Below are 17162 nucleotides of genomic sequence, written 5' to 3'. Positions count from 1 at the left end.
ACCACATCTGCTACATACAAGATTCTATCCTTGACCCAAGAGACGTTCTTAGAACTTGGCAGGAGTTCATGAACCACCTAAATTTAACTGTGTTGTTAGCATAAGTAATTTTCTTCCCCATCTCTAGTAACAATAACTCCTTCTTTCCTGCTAATGAAGCGGAAAACCTGGAGTCATTCTTTAGGCTTCTCTTTCTCTCACACCCAACATCCAATTCATCAGCAAATCTCACTCGCTGTATCTTCAAAATAGATCTAGAATTCTTCCTGCCTTCACAATTAGCTCCCTGGTCCCCATCATCCCTCACCTGCGTTATTGTAATAGCCCCAGGAGAGCCACAGAGATGATTTATCAACAGACTCAGAATCCAACTCCTGCGCTCCTACCTCAGTCCAGGATGTCTGTTCTATCATATCATGTTGTTCCTTTCCTATAACTGTGGGCTGAGGCAAGAGCCACAGGGTTAGAGTTTTCAGAGATAATTCAGGTTTACGGACAGTCCCTTGAATGGCAGCAGGTGCTACAGAGAGAGATCAACCACTGGAGGCACAGACTGAGTCCAAATACCATCTCTGCCACTTATCCACTAAATGACAATGGACAGGCCATGAGACCCCTCTGGGCCTCAGTTTTCCCAGCTATAAAATGGGGTTGGTAATTATTCCAACCTCACAAAATCATCATGAAGATTAAATGAGAGCTACTCCATCTATCTAGTGCATAATATATGCTTGACTAATCATGGCTTTTTTTTTTAACCACCAAGAATGCCCAACCTTTGGTCCCCTAGACCCAAAGAGGTAAAGAGAGCTTTCCCTGGTGGCACAGTGGTTAAGAATCCACCTTCCAATACAGGGGACACAGGTTCAAGCCCTGGTCTTGGAAGATCCCACATGCTGCAGAGCAGCTAAGCCCGTGCGCCACAATTACTGAAGCCTGCGCGCCTAGAGCCCATGATCCACAACAAAAGAAGACACCGCAATGAGAAGCCTCCGCACCGCAACAAAGAGTAGCCCCCGCTCTCCGCAATTAGAGAAAGCCCAATGGCAGCAAGGAAGACCCAATGCAGCCAAAAATAAATTAATTAAATAATTTTTTTAAAAAAAAAGAGGTAAAGAGGATCTCCTTCATGTTTTCCTCTCTACCTGAAATTAGACAATCATGAGAGATGCAGAAGGGAGATAGGTTTGGACCAGCTCCACTATGGACCACTCCCCCACAGCATGACTCAGAGATGTGACCACAGCGTTCCTGCTTCCCCATTTCTCAGCACACATATTCGGGGAAACTGAAGTTTCCTCTTCCTCTTCTGACAAAAACAATTTCTTGGGCCAAAGTTCCCCTGGGTAGAGGGCTTAGAACAGGATGTCCACCCACTCTGCAGTCTATGGGCCATATGGAGGGTTAGTTTCGATACTGATGAGTTGGGGGGCAGGTGTGCAGGTGGGAGGAGACAAGTACAGAGGGAACAGGAAGTGAGGTGAATGCCAATCCCCTGCTCCCACTGCTTCCCCTGCTCAGAGCCTCCTTGCCTTAATCACCCCCCCACCCCCACCCCCGCTCTCAGTCAAAACAGGAACTATTGTGCTATTAGTCAAGGGCACTTGTTGATCAATAAATTGACTGGCTTGTACCCACCCCTGGACACAAATGCAGGGATTGTCTAAAGAGATTGATGTGTTGAGTTGTGCTCAGCTGGGGGTAGTACCAGCCCTCTAGGGGGTGTTTTTGTTTTGTTTTGTTTTTTGTTTTGTTTTTTGCGGTACGCGGGTCTCTCACTGTTGTGGCCTCTCCCGTTGCGGGCCGCAGGCTCCGGACGCGCAGGCCCAGCGGCCATGGCTCACGGGCCCAGCCGCTCTGCGGCATGTGGGATCTTCCCGGACCAGGGCACGAACCCGTGTCCCCTGCATCGGCAGGCGAACTCTCAACCACTGCGCCACCAGGGAAACCCTAGGGAGTGTTTTTGATTAGCACAATGACTGGGAAGGACACCTCTGGCATTTAGTGGGTTGAATTGTGCACCCCCCTCTCAAAATTCACATGTTAAAGCCTTAACCCCCAGCCCACATAACCTTAGAATGTGGAGACTTTGGAGATAAAGTGTCCAAAGAGGTAATTAAATTAAATCATGTCATCAGGGTGGGCTCTAATCCAATATGTCTGGTGTCCTTAAAAGAAGAAGACAATGGGAATTCCCTGGTGGTCCAGCGGTTAGGACTCCTCACTTTCACTGCAGGGGCCCAGGTTCAATCCCTGGTCGGGGAACTAAGATCCCTCAAGCCGTGCCGTGCGGCCAAAAATAAATAAATATTTTTTAGAAAAAAAGAAGATGAGATTATGACACAGACACTTACAAAGGGAAAACCACGTGAAGACACAGAGAGAAGACAGCCCATCTACAAGCCAAGGAGAGAGAGCTCACCAGAAACCAGCCACGCCAACACCTTGATCTCAGACTTCCATCCTCCAGAAATGCGAGACAATGCATTTCTGTTGTTTAAGCCAGTTGATGGCATTTTATTATGGCAGCCCCAGCAAACTGGCACAGTGGGCAAGGACCACACAATGAACTGGCATTTTGAGAAGCCTTTAACATAACTCATAAGTCAAGTGAATTCCTTCATCAAAGAGCTTTACAGACCGACAAACAGCCTAAAGGCACATGTGGGTAGATATCACCATTGTCCTGAGGATCTGACCAAGATGTGGCCTGCCACACTGGATGATTCAGCTGGTCTGTCTTTCTAGAAGTTCCATGTCTTGGCAGAGGTCTGATGCCACCACTTAGCTTGGGCAGACCTCACCCAGGACATCGAAAAAGCTTCATGTCAGGAATAATTTTGCCCCACCTGCTTCCCAGAAGCTGGTCCGCATCAAGTAGGCAGTAAGGGATCCCAGTCCCAGCATATCATGGTCCAGAGGAGCCAGGGTATTTTCTGTTCCAGCTCAATCAGTGCCAGACCTGGAGCTCCCAGAATCAGTATCATTTCCTAAGAGCCAGGGACTTGGTGACTTTCCTCCAGACCCCAGAACTGGGAGACCATTACCAAGACCTGGTGTCTCTCCAGCTCACCATCCTCTATAGACTGAGTTTTATGTCCCCCCCCCCAAAAAAAAACTCATATGTTAAATTCCAACCCCCAATGTGATGCTATTAGGAGGTTGGGACTTTGGGAGTGATTAGGTCATGGAGGTGGAGCCCTCATTAATGGGATTAGTGTCTTTATAAAAGGGACCGCAGAGAGCTCTCGCCCCTCTCAGGATGTGAGGACTCGGTGAGAAGATGGCATCTATGAACCAGGAAGCAGGTCGTCACTAAACACTGAATCTCCCTGGGCCTTGATCCTGGGCTTACGAGCTTCCAGAACTTTGAGAAATAAATGTCTGTTATTTATAAGCCATCCACTCTACAGTATTCTGTTACAGCAGGCTGAACAGACTAAGACACCATCCAACTGAACAAGCCCTCACGTCCTCGCCCTAGAAACGATCTGACTTGCACCCCAGGGAACTCGCTACATCCAGGCTGCTGGTTCCATCTTGGGCACGTCCACATCAGTTCTCAGAGGGCAGGAGGTTCTCATGTCCAAAAGCCAAGGGGTACCGGGTACGGACCCCCACCCAACCTCAGCTCTTGGGTTCAACAGGAACATTTCCGCTCACAAATCCAATATGTAGTTTTGTCGCAAGAGAGGTCATTCCAGGTGCCACCTTTGTTCATGCTGGCACAGTCCTCATCATGGAGGTTGTTGGGTTCCTGTGGGTCCCAAAAGCTGGATAAAGGAAAAAGTGCATATAGGGAGGGATGAATAGGTGGAGCACAGGGGGTTTTTCAGGGCAGTGAAACTGTTATTCTATATGATACTGTGATGGTAGATACATGACATCATGCATTTGTCAAAACCCATAGAATGTACAGCACAAAGAGCGAACCCTAATGTAAACTATGGACTTTAGTCCATAATAATGTATCTATATTGGTTCATCATTTGTAACAAATGCACCACACTAATGCAAGGTGTTAATAATAGAAAAAAAAGTGTGAGCGACAGAAGGAATATGGGAACTACTTCTCTGTACCTTCTTCTCAATTTTTCTGTAAATCTAAAACTGCTCTAAAAAATAAAGTCTGACTCAGACATAAAAAAAGAATGAAATTTTGCCATTTGCAACAACATGCATGGACTTGGAGGGTATTGTGCTGAGTGAAATAAGTCAGACAGGAAAAGACAAATACTATATGATATCACTTATATGTGGAATCTAATAAATACAACTAACTAGTGAATACAACAACAAAGAAACAGACTCACAGATATAGAGAACCAACTAGTGGTTACAAGTGGGGAGAGGAAAGTGGGGAGGGGCAATACAGGGGTAGGAGAGAAAGAGGTACAAGTTATTAGGTATAAATAAGCTACAAGGATATATTTTACAACACAGGGAATATAGCCAATATTTTATAATAACTATAAATGGAGTATAACCTTTAAAAATTGTGAATCACTATATTATACCCCTGTGACTTATATAATACTGTACATCAACTATACTTCAATTAAAAAAATAATAAAAGAAAACAGAAAGAAGAATAAAGTTTATTCATTTTAAAAAAAAGACTATCGGAAAAAAAAGAAAAAGAGAGGCCTTCATTGTTCAGGGCTCTTTCTGCCATCCAAATCTTTTCTCAGCCTTTCAGAATTACCTAAACATGCTGCATTATCCCCTTCACCCCAGCAGCTTGTCTGTTCTAACTCAGCCCCACCTCCTGTTCACCAGAAATTCTCCCAGCCCCTGAATCTGTTTCCTGCATCTGGTCAGTTTCTGCTTCCTCTTCCAAAGAACACTTCTGTTATACCACGTTCCTCCCAACCTTCTAGGTATTGTAATGTCTTAGGTCATGTTCCCTTAAAGCAGAGCCAGATTTGGCAATTCGGGTGCAGAGGATTTATTAAGGGCTGTCCTCAGGAGATAGGGAGTGAGAGAAACAGGATGTGGCAGCAGATAGAATTGAGCAAGGATGTAGGTTCAGCCTGATCTAACCTCAGCCTGATCCCACAGGAAACTCTGAAATTTGAATAGCACCACAGAGTTATTCCAACTTGAAACAAGGGGTCCAGGCTTCTCTTAACTGGTCACTCTCTGTGGCATGACCCCAATGGGAGTGGAGTAACCTCCTAGCTGAACAGACTTCCATTCAGCTGAAGCCAACTCTCTGGAGAAAGCATAACTGTGAACTTTTAGCAGTCAATGCCCCCTGCTGGAGGGAGCCCTCACCAGCCCCATGAAGGGATATGAGCTGAGCACCTGCAGTGCCACACCATGCCATGACATCTCAATTTGCAGAGCTCTGCCTCCTTCCAGGAATCTTTAATAAAAAATAAAATCCCCAGACAAAACATTAATATCTCTAATATAGAAAGAGCTCCTAGAGATCAGTAAGAAAAAGACCAAAACCACAATATAAAAAAATACACAAAAGATATGAATAGATAATTCACAGAAAAGTTAATACATATGGCTATTAAACATATGAAAATACACCCAACCTCAGGGATAAGAGAAATGCAAATTAATACTACACTGGGTTTCCATTTTTCACCTACATATAAACCAACAAAATTCCAAAAGTTTGATGAATGTGTGGGCAAAAAATTATAGTCAAGCTGGTGAGAGAATAAATTGGTATAACCAGTATGGGGGACAATTTGTTAATATTTATTTAAAATACAAATACATACACTCCTTGAGAAAGTAAAGCATAATGGCTAAGAGCATAGAGTTTTAAGCCAGGTTGGGTGGCACTGCCACCTGCTAGCTGTCTGACCTTGGGAAGGTTGCTTAACCTCTCTGTGCCTCATTTTCCATACCTTCAAAATGGAGATAATAATGGTACTCACTTTACAGAATTATTAAGAAGATTAAATAAATGAGCTAATATAAAGAGTGCCCAAAAAATGAGATCCTGTTCATCCTTTTAGCAAATCAAAATCTTCCTCTTCCTCTTGCCCTACAGCCATGCCTCCTTTTCCTTTTTCTCCCCCCAACCATTGGTCTGGGGACTTGATATGTTTGAGCAGTTGTGCTAAAGGTTGAGATGTTTCAATGGAGGAAAAATTAAAGTACAGGCACCAGAAGTCCTATCAGAAAAAAAAGCACCCTTGTGCCTCCCAGTCCAGCTCAGCCTGGAATTCTAAAGAATCTGCTGGTTTGGACTTCACAAGGACTTACAAGGAAGAGAGATCCCAAGAGCCCTGGATACTTGCCTGAAAGTGATGGGTGACCCATCCAGCCACCTCCAGTCCCCTTCACGGTTTTTGTCGTTCAGCCCCAACCAGTATACCCGAGGAGAGCCATGAGCCTTGGCCACAAAGTTCTGCAAGTACAAACTTCATTCAGCCATCAGTTCTTCTACACACCCTCTGCTCTGTCCCACACACATTTAGGGCTTGTGAGTGCCACCCCAATACCCTTCCCAGTCCCCATGGCATGCAGAACAAGATCAACGCATTCCTCCCACTTGAGCATGTTCAGTGGTAATAGTCATGCCACCTTCTTGCAAAACCTATGAACCACTCTGTGCCTCAGTTTCCACCTCTGTAAAATGGGATAATAGTAGCTACCTCCTCATAGAGTTATTGAGAGGGTTGAATGAATTAGTATGCATAAAGAGCTTGAAACAGTGTCTGACATGCAGTAAGTACTATGACATCTTAACGTTTAACATTATATAATTTAAGGAACATTTTAATAATAATAAGTGATATCTTGATTTCCCTGGTACTTTCACGCCACCCTGCAGTCCTCATCTGCATCCAGGCAGAAGAACTTGGGTGGCGGGGGAAGGAAAGGAATGGGGATTCCTGGCTTTTATATTTCCAAAGCCCAGGCCTTTGGGAGAAAAGAAAGGACTTGGGCAAAATACAAAAGATTAGGAAGAAAATGAAAATATCATGATTTAAAGCAACTCCTCTCCAGGCAAACTGATCTATGGTAAGGGAAACCAGATAAGTAGTTCCCTAGGGTGGGGGTGGCGTGACTGGGAAAGGGGCATGAAAGAACTCCCTGGGTGGTAGAAACATTGTAAATCTTGACTGGGTTGACAGTTACACAGGTGTATACATATGCCAAAACTCAGTGAATGTACACTTAAGATCTGTGCATTTTACTGTATGCAAATCATATCTCATTCACTCAACCTTATTCAAGACCAAGATTCCCTAAAAGGTAGAGAGGAAAGATTGCAATATGAAGGAAATTATGGAGATGTAGACATGGTGGGTGCCAGAAAGAGGGCTCTGCATTTCATTCCCTGGTAGAGTCCGAGGTGATGGCCAAAACCTCAGATGGGTATGAAAACTCTAAAAAGTAGAGTGTACCTCGACCCTGTTGCCTGGGTAAAGCCCCAGAGAAGTATCAGGAAACCAGAAAGAGAAAAGAGCTGCTTGGTCCATCAAATTAGAATAGTGCCTAGCACATAGTAGGTGCTCAAAAATTGTTCGTTGAATTAATAAGTTAATAAGTGACCTACACACTTTGCACAGATATCTCATTTGATCTTCATTGTGACCTACTGAAGCAAGGATTGTTAACCCCATTTTATAGATGAGAAAATTGAGGCAGAGAGAAGTTAAGTAATTTGTCCAGGATCATTCATCCAGTGGATGTCCCAGTGGATACCAGCTTGGAGTAAAGACCTTGAGGACCAGACATGTACTACCCTCCGCCTTGACCCCATATAAGCTGTTCCTACTCAGAAGAAAGATAGAAGATCTCAACTGACAGATAAAATTTCCACCCTCCTGGTATAATGGGAGCTCAAAAGAGGCAGGAAATGAGTTATTTAAAGAAAACAAAGTTATATTTCTTATGCACCTGAGTTTAGGGAGTATGACTTATACCTCCCCATCATCTTATTACATCTAATTAAATTACATCATCTAATTTAATCTCAAAAAAACCCCCTCTGTACTACCTACTCATACAAATGATGCTATGAAACAGAAAGATTTTTTTAAAATAGAGGGAAAAAAATAGGATGGTAGGCCTAAATCTAACCAAATCAATAATTACATTAAATGTAAATGGTCTTAAAACACCAATTAAAAGCCAGAGATTGTCAGATTGAATTTAAAATATATATGTAAGACCCCACTATATGCTATCTACAAGAAAACTACTTTTTTTTTTTTTTTTTTTTTTTGCAGTACACAGGCCTCTCACTGCTGTGGCCTCCCCCGTTGCAGAGCACAGGCTCCAGATGCGCAGGCCCAGTGGCCATGGCTCGCGGGCCCAGCCACTCCACGGCATGTGGGATCCTCCCGGACCAGGGCACGAACCCGCGTCCCCTGCATCGGCAGGCGGATCCCCAACCACTGCGCCACCAGGGAAGCCAGAAATCTACTTTTAAGATAATGACATAGACAGGTTAAAAATAAAAGGATGGGAAAAGATAAACCATGCAAACACTAATCAAATAGTGCTATGAAGCTTATGGCCAAGAATATGGACTTTGAAACCAGCTTTCTGGGCTCAGATCCTAGCTCTGACACTTACTAGTTGTAATAAGCAAGTTGCTTAAGTGAAATATGCCTCAGTTTCCTCATCTGTGAAGTACTGATATGTAATGATATATACTGTGTACAAATGGTCTTACCACCTAGCTTTGGTAGTATTAAGTCATTAAAGTTATTTACACATATTCCAATTCTCCTTCTACATAAACATTGATGAAACCGTCTTTCCCTGCATCTTAAAGCATAGCAGTGCCCATGGGACTTTCTTTGTGAGTGCACATAGGTAGAAGTTTTAAAAGTCAGTGTATGACTTGCCTCATACACTTCCATCATTGAGCTATAGGGACTGTCTGTTACTTCAGAATAACATAACGTCTCCTGACTCACACACTAATTTATAGAGCTGTTGTTAGAATTACGTGAATGCATGTAACATGTTTAGAATACAGCCTAGAGAATAGAAAGTGCTACCTAAGAGATAGCCATTATATTATATCTCCATGTTAGAGGGAAAACTGAGACTCAGAGAGGATAAGTAAACACAATCAGGATTTGAACTCAAGCAAAGCATACCCCCTTAACCTTCATATTAAACGTTTTAGTGGGGACTTCCATGGTGGCGCAGTGGTTAAGAATCTGCCTGCCAATGCAGGGGACACGGGTTAGATCCCTGGTCCGGGAAGATCCCACATGCCATGGAGCAGCTAAGCCCGTGCACCACAACTACTAAGCCTGCGCTCTAGAGCCCATGAGCCACAACTACTGAAGCCCACATGTTCTAGGGTCCGCGTGCCACAACTACTGAGCCTGTGTGCTGCAACTACTGAAGCCCGCATGCCTAGAGCCCATGCTCTGCAAGGGAAGCCACTGCAATGAGAAGCGGACACACCACAACGAAGAGTAGTCCCTGCTTGCCGCAACTACAGAAATCCCACGCACAGCAACGAAGACCCAACATAGCCCAAAATATTTTTTAATTAAAAATAAATTTTAAAATAAAACATATTATTAAAAAAGAAAAAGTTTTAGTGACTCAAAAGCAATTCCAGTTTCTCTACATCCAGGCCTGAGAAGGATATGTAAATCCTAGAAGAGAGGCAGGCTGGCCCTGCTGGTTCTCAAGGGCTTGGTAGGGACAGCTCACCTGCTCAGCAAAGTTACTGATGATGACCAAGTGAGAGTAATTCTCCTGGCAGAACTTCCGGGCTTCATCCCATGACTTGGTGCTTGGAGAGAAGTAGTAACACTTACCCTGAAAAGGGAGCCAGCCCTCAGGGCAGGTGACCCTGGTACAGTCTGGGGACAGGATAGGATTCTGTCAGAGTGGGCCCAGAACCAGAGTAATGTACATGGTATGCCATGTACAGTTGTGCAGGCTATGCACTGCTCCACTCCAGGTTGGCACCACTCACATAGATTACACTAAGAATCACTTCCATGGATTTATGCAGGGTAGCAGCTCTGCCATGTCCCCCATCTCAGGGAAGTTCCCCAAGTCCCACTCACCTAATAAGCCCCGAAGTTCCAGCAGGGACTGGTTGGTGTCAGCTCTTACTCGTTCAATGTCCTTCTTCAGGCCGGCTAGCCCCGCCATGCCAGTCACTGTCAGCAGGGATGGGCTGTAGGGTTAGAGACCCAAACCCCCACCTACCCACCTACCCATCACTGACTGCAGACACACCAGAGAACAGCAAGAGCTGTGTTCCCCCACTGCACCCCTGTTCTACTGGGTGGTGGTAAAACTCAAAAACACATGCTCAGTGCCCAAGAAGAGCCCTAATGTGACTCCAAGGAGAGATTAATCCCTGAGGCATGGGGAAGAGTAAAGATGGTGGGCTTCTTGCAGGAGGTGGGTTTTAAAGGAAAATGGTGATTCCGTATCTCTAAGGGGATGGGGAGGCACAGTAGGCAGGAGCCACCTTGGAAGCAAAGGTCCAGAGACAAGCATGTTGGGAAAGACTGGTGCAGTAGAGGTCAAGCAGAACCTCACAGGAGCTTGAGCTCAAAGTGGGAAGAGGTCTGGTGTCTGGGTCCTTAAATGCAAAGCTAAAGGTTTTGTGTTGGACTCCGGGCAGTGAGAAGCCATTGATGGGTTTTGACTGGAAGAGTGGCTTGGTCTGAAGTGTGGGGTGAAGAATTGTGGAATGGAGCAATTTTCAGACTTCAGGAATCATACTGAAAGCCTCTTCTACAACTAATGTATGTGTTCCCACTACTTTCACACAAATTTGCCCTCTCCCAATACTCCCCAGGGCCACCACTAGATGGCCCTTCAGTTGGACAAGACAGAAATCTTAGATAGAGAGATGATAGACAGACAGATAGATAACATATACGTTATCCTTGACACTCTTCCCTCTCACTCACCACCATTCCCACTCACTCATCCCCAGTCTGGTCAATTTTACCTCCTAAATCTTTCCACTCCACCTACTACTCTTCATCCCCACAACCACAACTCTTATCCAAGCATCCATCATCTCTCAATTACCCAATTTCACCATTCTCCTCCCTTGTACTTATGTCGCCTCCTACCACAGGGCCTTTGCACATGCCTAAGACCCTGAACTCCTTACCCAGTTAACTCCTCTCCCTTCACACAGCTATAGTACCATTTCCCTAGCGAAACTCTATATGACACTCTCAAAGATAAGGTCAAGACCCCTTGTTAGATTTTTTCATAGAATTGCCTTCCTCTTCCTTTGGACTATTCATCAAAACTTGGAATTTTACCCTCATTTGGATGATAATTTGGTAAATGGCTGTCTATGCTTGTACTGTCCAACAGAAACAAGATGTGAACCACATAGGTAATTTTAAATTTTCTAGTGTTTTAAAAGTCAAAAGAAAGTAAAATTAATTTGAATGCCATTTTTGTTTATCTCAATATATCCAAAATATTAGCATTTCAGTGTATAATCAATATTAAAGATTATCATTATTATTGATATATTTGACATTATTTTGTAGCAAATCTTTGACATATGTATCTTTTGGTTGGGTTTTTTGGTTTGTTTTGTGGTTTTGGTTTTTTTGTTTTGGCCGTGCCACGTGGCTTGTAGGATCTTAGTTCCCCAAGCAGGATCAAACCCGGGCCCAAGGCAGTGAAAGCGCTGAGTCCTAACCACTGGACCTCCAGGGATTCCCATGAAATCTGTATGTATTTTTTTTTAAGATTTTTTTCGATGTGGACCATTTTCAAAGTATTGAATTTGTTACACTATTGCTTCTGTTTTACATTTTTGTTTTTTTGGCTGCGAGGCATGTGGAATCTTAGTTTCCCGACCAGGGATGGAACCCGCACTCCCTGCACTAGAAGGCGAAGTCTTAACCACTGGACTGCCAGGGAAGCCCCCCGTATGTATTTTAGGCTTACAGTATATCTCAATCCAAAATGACCACATTTCAAGTGCTCAACAACCACAGTGACTCATGGTCGCCATATTGGACAGTGGAGGTCTAGACACACACACACACACACACTCCACAGGGACAGGGACTATGTCTGATGTGTTAACCATCTTACCCACCCATCCCCCACCCTGCTACCTAGCACAGTGCCTAGCAAAGATGGCATTGGGGTTGGTCATGTTCGTGCTCAATACGCATGCTTTGAAGGGATGATTGAAAGCACTCACCATTTGCTCGCCATGCCATCTGCTGAAAGGTTAACATCCTCAGCTCTTCCACCACCTCCCGGTCTATGAGAAGGAGTCCAGCTTGAGCCCAAGTCCTCCCATACCCCTTCCCCAATTTCTCTGCATGCCCCATCCTCACCTTACTCACATTTAATCAGGGTAACAGCCAGACCAGTGCAGCCCATGAGCAGTGACACCACCACCAGCAGACACACGTACACCATCAGTCTCTCCTCCTGGTAACACCTAAGACCTCCGGACTTCTGACTGATCCAGGGCACTGGAGTGGCTGGGGGGAAGAGATGGGGACAGAGAGACTGATGCTGGTGCTTCAGATAGTGAGGAATGGACCCTTGAGCTTTCCTCCAAGAGCAGGGGGGGCAAATGACTATGGTCATGACTATATCACCAGGTGGGGTCAGCAAGAGAATATCAGGGAGAGAAAACGCTAAAGAAGCCCAGAGCATTTGTGGAATATACAATACGCCACACATTCTGTCACACCCTTATTATTTTACTGGCTCCTCACCCTTATGACGTAGCTATAAATAGTATTCCCATTTTGCAAATAAGTGAACTGAGGGCTTGGAGAGGTCATGCATAACTTGGACCCAGCTCTTCTCTTAACATTTAGGATGCACTCCAGCAGCCCCTGCCCAAGCTGCTCCCTGGTGGCCCAAGCTGTGGACCCTTGCATCTGGGGCAGAGAACATTTCCCATAACTTATAGGCAAGCAGGAGGTAGGGCTTGAAGAGTACCTGGTGGATATCCTGGGTCCCTGGGGGTCTGGTTTAGACTCAGAAAGGAGGAGCTTCTGAAAGGAAATGTTTCTCTACCAGGGTCTCACTCCAGAGCTATAGGTCTCAAATACACTGGCCACCATGAGAGGGGAGATAGAGGTAAACCTAAAGGACTTACTGGCTATAGGCAGCTGGGATGGAGGATGTACAAGATCAGTGCCTGGGAGAAAGGCAAGAGAGGTTTATTCATAAGTCACCGAAAGACTTCGTCTTCCAAGATCAACAACCTCCCCCCAAGCCCTCTGATTTGTTCTTTGGTCAGAATTGGGGGACTGGAGGGAGGACTTCCAAGTGTCCGCTCTCAGGCTTCGTAATGGGTATTCCCACTGCTCACCCAGTTGAGGAGTTGTGCAGGTGACAGGGGTGAGGTTCAGGCCTGGAAGGGGTCAGAAAGACAACAGTCATGCAGAGCAGGGCTTCAGCCAAGTGAACAGGAAGGTCCCAGCCCTAGATGCTCACCTGTGTTCTTCAGGAGCTTGCAGGGAAGTGGGGGGTTCTCTGTTTTCTTTCCTGAGGAGGAAGGAATGGTTGCTCAGGCCCAGATCAGGATAAAGCCAGCACTGGGTCTCCTGTACCCCCAGCCCCAGCTCACCTGCCCTTGGAGGCCTTGGTGGAGCCGTCCAACCTGGCGAAGAGAAGCTCAGCATTACAGCCGGTCCAAGGATGGGAATGAGGTGGAAAGGCAGTGATGGAAACAGGATTGACATGTACGCACTGTTATATTTCAAATAGATGACTGGGACTTCCCTGGTGGTGCAGTGGTTAAGAATCCACCTTCCAATGCAGGGGGCGCTGGTTTGATCCCTGGTTGGGGAACTAAGATCCCACATGCCGTGGGGCAACTAAGCCTGCGTACTGCAACTACTGAGCCCGCACCCTCTGGAGCCCATGCGCCACAAATAGAGAGGCCACGCACTGCAACTACTGAACCCACGTTCTCTAGAGCCTGCATGCCACAACTAGAGAGAGACCTGTACACTGCAATGAAGAGCCCGCACACCACAAGGAAGATCCCGCAGGCCACAACTAAGACCCAGTGCAGTCAAATAAATAAATAAATATTTTCAAATAAATAAATAAAAATAAAATAGATGACCAGCAAGGACCTATTGTAAAATTAATTAATTTATTATTTTTTTTAAAAAAAGAGGGACTTCCCTAGCGGTCCAGTGGTTAGGACTCTGCACTTCCACTGCTGGGGGCACAGGTTCAATCCCTGGTCAGGGAACTAAGATCCCGCATGCCGCATAGTGTGGCCAAAAAAAAGAAAAAAGAAACAGGATTGAGATTGCAATGGAGGGTTAGGGATGGGGTTGTGCATGAGAATGGAATTGGGCTTAGGGATAGGGACAGGATTAAGATACAGTGACCAACCATCCTGAATGACCCAGGACTTTCCTAATTTTAAAACAGGAAGTCCCACATTCCAAGAAATCTTTCATCTCTGCACAAACTGGGACAGTTGATCCCCCTAAGTTAAAGACACAAGTGAGTTTGGGTATGGGAATAGAGTCAAGGTTAAGGTTGGGATGAGGGTTTGGATTGAGATGATGGGGTTGAAGAAGGGTCAGGGATAGTGATGGACATGGGAGTAGGTTTGTGATTCAGAGTGTAGTTGGGGTGAAGAATGGGGCTGTAGCTGCATTGGGGAATGGGGGAGAAGTTGAGGTTGGGTTGTAGTTGTGTTGGGGCTTGGTGATAGTTTTGATTTGGACAGGAGATGGGTTGGAGATGGGGCTGCATTTGGAGATGGGGGTGGGACCTAAATTTGGGGAAGGGGTGGCCTTGAAGACAGCGATGGGGTGGGTCTTCGGGTTGGGCTTGGGGACCATGCTGGGACCAAGATGGATTTGGAGACGGACAGGCAAAAAGCAGAGCCCAGGGGCTTCCCCTGGTGGGAGTTTACTCAGGGAAACCTCAAAGTCTCCACTGTGTTTTTTTCGTTTGGCCCTGCCACGCAGCTTGCGAGATCTCAGTTCCCCAACCAGGGGTGAAACCCAAGTCATGGCAGTAAAAGCGCCCAGTCCCAACCACTGGACCCAAAGCCTCCACTTTTATATACACTTATTGGACTCTTGTTGAGTCCCTGGCCAGGCATGGCCCACCCAAGTCTAAAGGCAAATTTGGGCCCTGGGTGTGAATGCGAAGAGGTTGGAGAGACAACAGTCCACTCACAGCTTCTGAAATACTGGCTTTCATGTCTCGGGGCCTTTGCATCCACCTGTTCTTTTCTGGGCTTCTCTTCTTAACAAACTCCTGTTCATCCCTCAAGTCTCACTCCAATGTCCCCTCATCTGACCCTGAATCCTCCCACTAGTGCAGGCAGACCCCTCAATTACCCTCAGGATTTCCCCAATTTCATAATCCCTCCCCTCTCAGACCTGCTCACCCAAGACTATGCCCAAAACTGCCTCCCCCCATCAGACTGAGAGACCCTCAGGTGGACGCATGGATACTCCCACCATCATGGTGCCCAGTATGGGCAGGCTGACCATGTATGTCTGCAGTGCCCAGCTAGTTCCCCCTGGGGAGTCTGTTCCCCAACCTCATCGCTCAAATCACACATCTCTTCACCTGGCCTCTGAGAGGTCCTCTTACCTGGCTTGGGAGGAAGGTCCTTGTACGGTGGTGCCGTGTTCTCATAATCATCATCATCCTCCTCTTCTCTGGGCCCTTCCAGAGGAAAGGCAAGTGAGAGCCCAGCCCATTCCCTCCTCTGTCCCTCACACCCTGGTCTCTGGCCCCAAGGTGGGAATACTGTAACCTGGGTCCTGACCACCCCTGGTCCCCAGCCCATGCCTGGCCAGGGCCATACCTGGCAGGTCCCTGCACCCAGAGTTAGTATACAGGGTGCACATGACTGCAGCTAACACAGGAGCCTGAGAAGAAGCAGGCAGAGCTCGACAGCTTCTTCTCCTTGTGTCCTCAACTCAGGTGACTAGGTTTTTTCTCAGTTCCTTTTTTCTTTAAAAGTCAAGAACATGCAAATCTATCTTGAGGGGAACACCACAGACCGCACACACACACACACACACACACACACACTTATTCTTCTCCCCAGTTTGGATTCATGCATAGAAATAACAATGACAACAGCCCCTGCATTTGAGTTCCTACACGGCACCAAGCCCTGGGTGAAAAATAGATAAGCTCCTTCCTTCATGAAACTTCAATCGAGACAGGAGAGACAATAAACCTATAAAGAAATATAGAAATAAGCAATATGGTTTGGTTTTTAATTTTATTTCCAATAGTAACTAAGTATTACCTTAAAATAAAATAAAACAGGGTAAAGGGATAGGATGGGGGCTAATGTAGAGAGGTGGTCAGGGGAGGCCTCCCAGAGGGGTTGACATTTACAACAAGACGTTAAAGTAATCGGTGCTAAGTACTCCCACATTCCCACAGTGAAGTTTTAGGCTCACTGTGGCTACATAACAAATTACCCCAAAACTTCATGACTTAAAAAAACAGTAGGGGGCTTCCCTGGTGGCTCAGTGGTTGAAAGTCCGCCTGCCGATGCAGGGGACACAGGTTCGTGCCCCGGTCCGGGAAGATCCCACATGCTGTGGAGCGGCTGGGCCCGTGAGCCATGGCCACTGAGCCTACGCGTCCAGAGCCTGTGCTCCACAACGGGAGAGGCCACAATAGTGAGAGGCCCGCGTACCGCCAAAAAAAAAAAAAAAAAAAAAAAAAAAAAAAAACAGTAGGCATGTATTATCTCACAGTCTCTGAGGCTCAGGGATTCAAGAGCAGCTGTGTGGTTCTGGCTCGGGATCTTTCATAAGGTTTCAGTCAAGATGTTGCCCAGGGTTGCGGTCATCAGAAAGCTAGGCTGGGGCTAGAGGATCTCCTCCACGACGGTACACTCCCATGGCTGTTGGCAGGAGGCCTCAGTTCCTCGCCATGTGAGCCTCTCCCAAGGGCTGATTGAGTATCCTCACAACATGGCATAGGCCAAAATGGAAGCCACAAAGCCTTGTATGATCTAGCCTCACAAATCACAAACTATGATCTCTACTATATTTATCACATGGACCAGCTTTGAGTCACTGTGGGAGGAAACCACACGAGGACATAAATACCAACAGGTAGGCATCATTTGGAGGCCATCTTGAAGGCTGCCTACCACAGTCATATACACAGAACTTGCAAAGGAGTGTTTTTCATCCTGAACTTGACATCGACTGGAGGGTATTTAAAAAGTG

The 17162-nt window shown here is 45.9% G+C and overlaps 1 protein-coding gene across 1 annotated transcript; it reads right to left on the bottom strand.

Annotated features, from left to right (window-relative positions):
- Positions 1 to 3432: 3432 nt before the first annotated feature.
- On the bottom strand, positions 3433 to 15812 carry CLEC17A (C-type lectin domain containing 17A; the record flags this gene model as incomplete). The annotated part of the gene is made up of 12 exons (XM_079917551.1): positions 3433 to 3773; positions 6267 to 6376; positions 9661 to 9812; positions 10023 to 10118; positions 12155 to 12217; positions 12303 to 12443; positions 13073 to 13114; positions 13289 to 13330; positions 13414 to 13464; positions 13547 to 13579; positions 15553 to 15627; positions 15770 to 15812. The coding sequence occupies 12 exons, from the start codon at positions 15810 to 15812 to the stop codon at positions 3641 to 3643; spliced, it is 981 nt and encodes a 326-aa protein (XP_079773677.1). The 3' UTR covers positions 3433 to 3640.
- Positions 15813 to 17162: the final 1350 nt, after the last annotated feature.

The sequence above is a fragment of the Stenella coeruleoalba genome, assembly GCF_951394435.1.
Source record: "Stenella coeruleoalba genome assembly, chromosome: 3".
NCBI lineage: Eukaryota > Metazoa > Chordata > Mammalia > Artiodactyla > Delphinidae > Stenella > Stenella coeruleoalba.
Note: the sequence above shows the minus strand (reverse complement) of the source record. Positions and strands in the feature narration are given on the sequence as shown.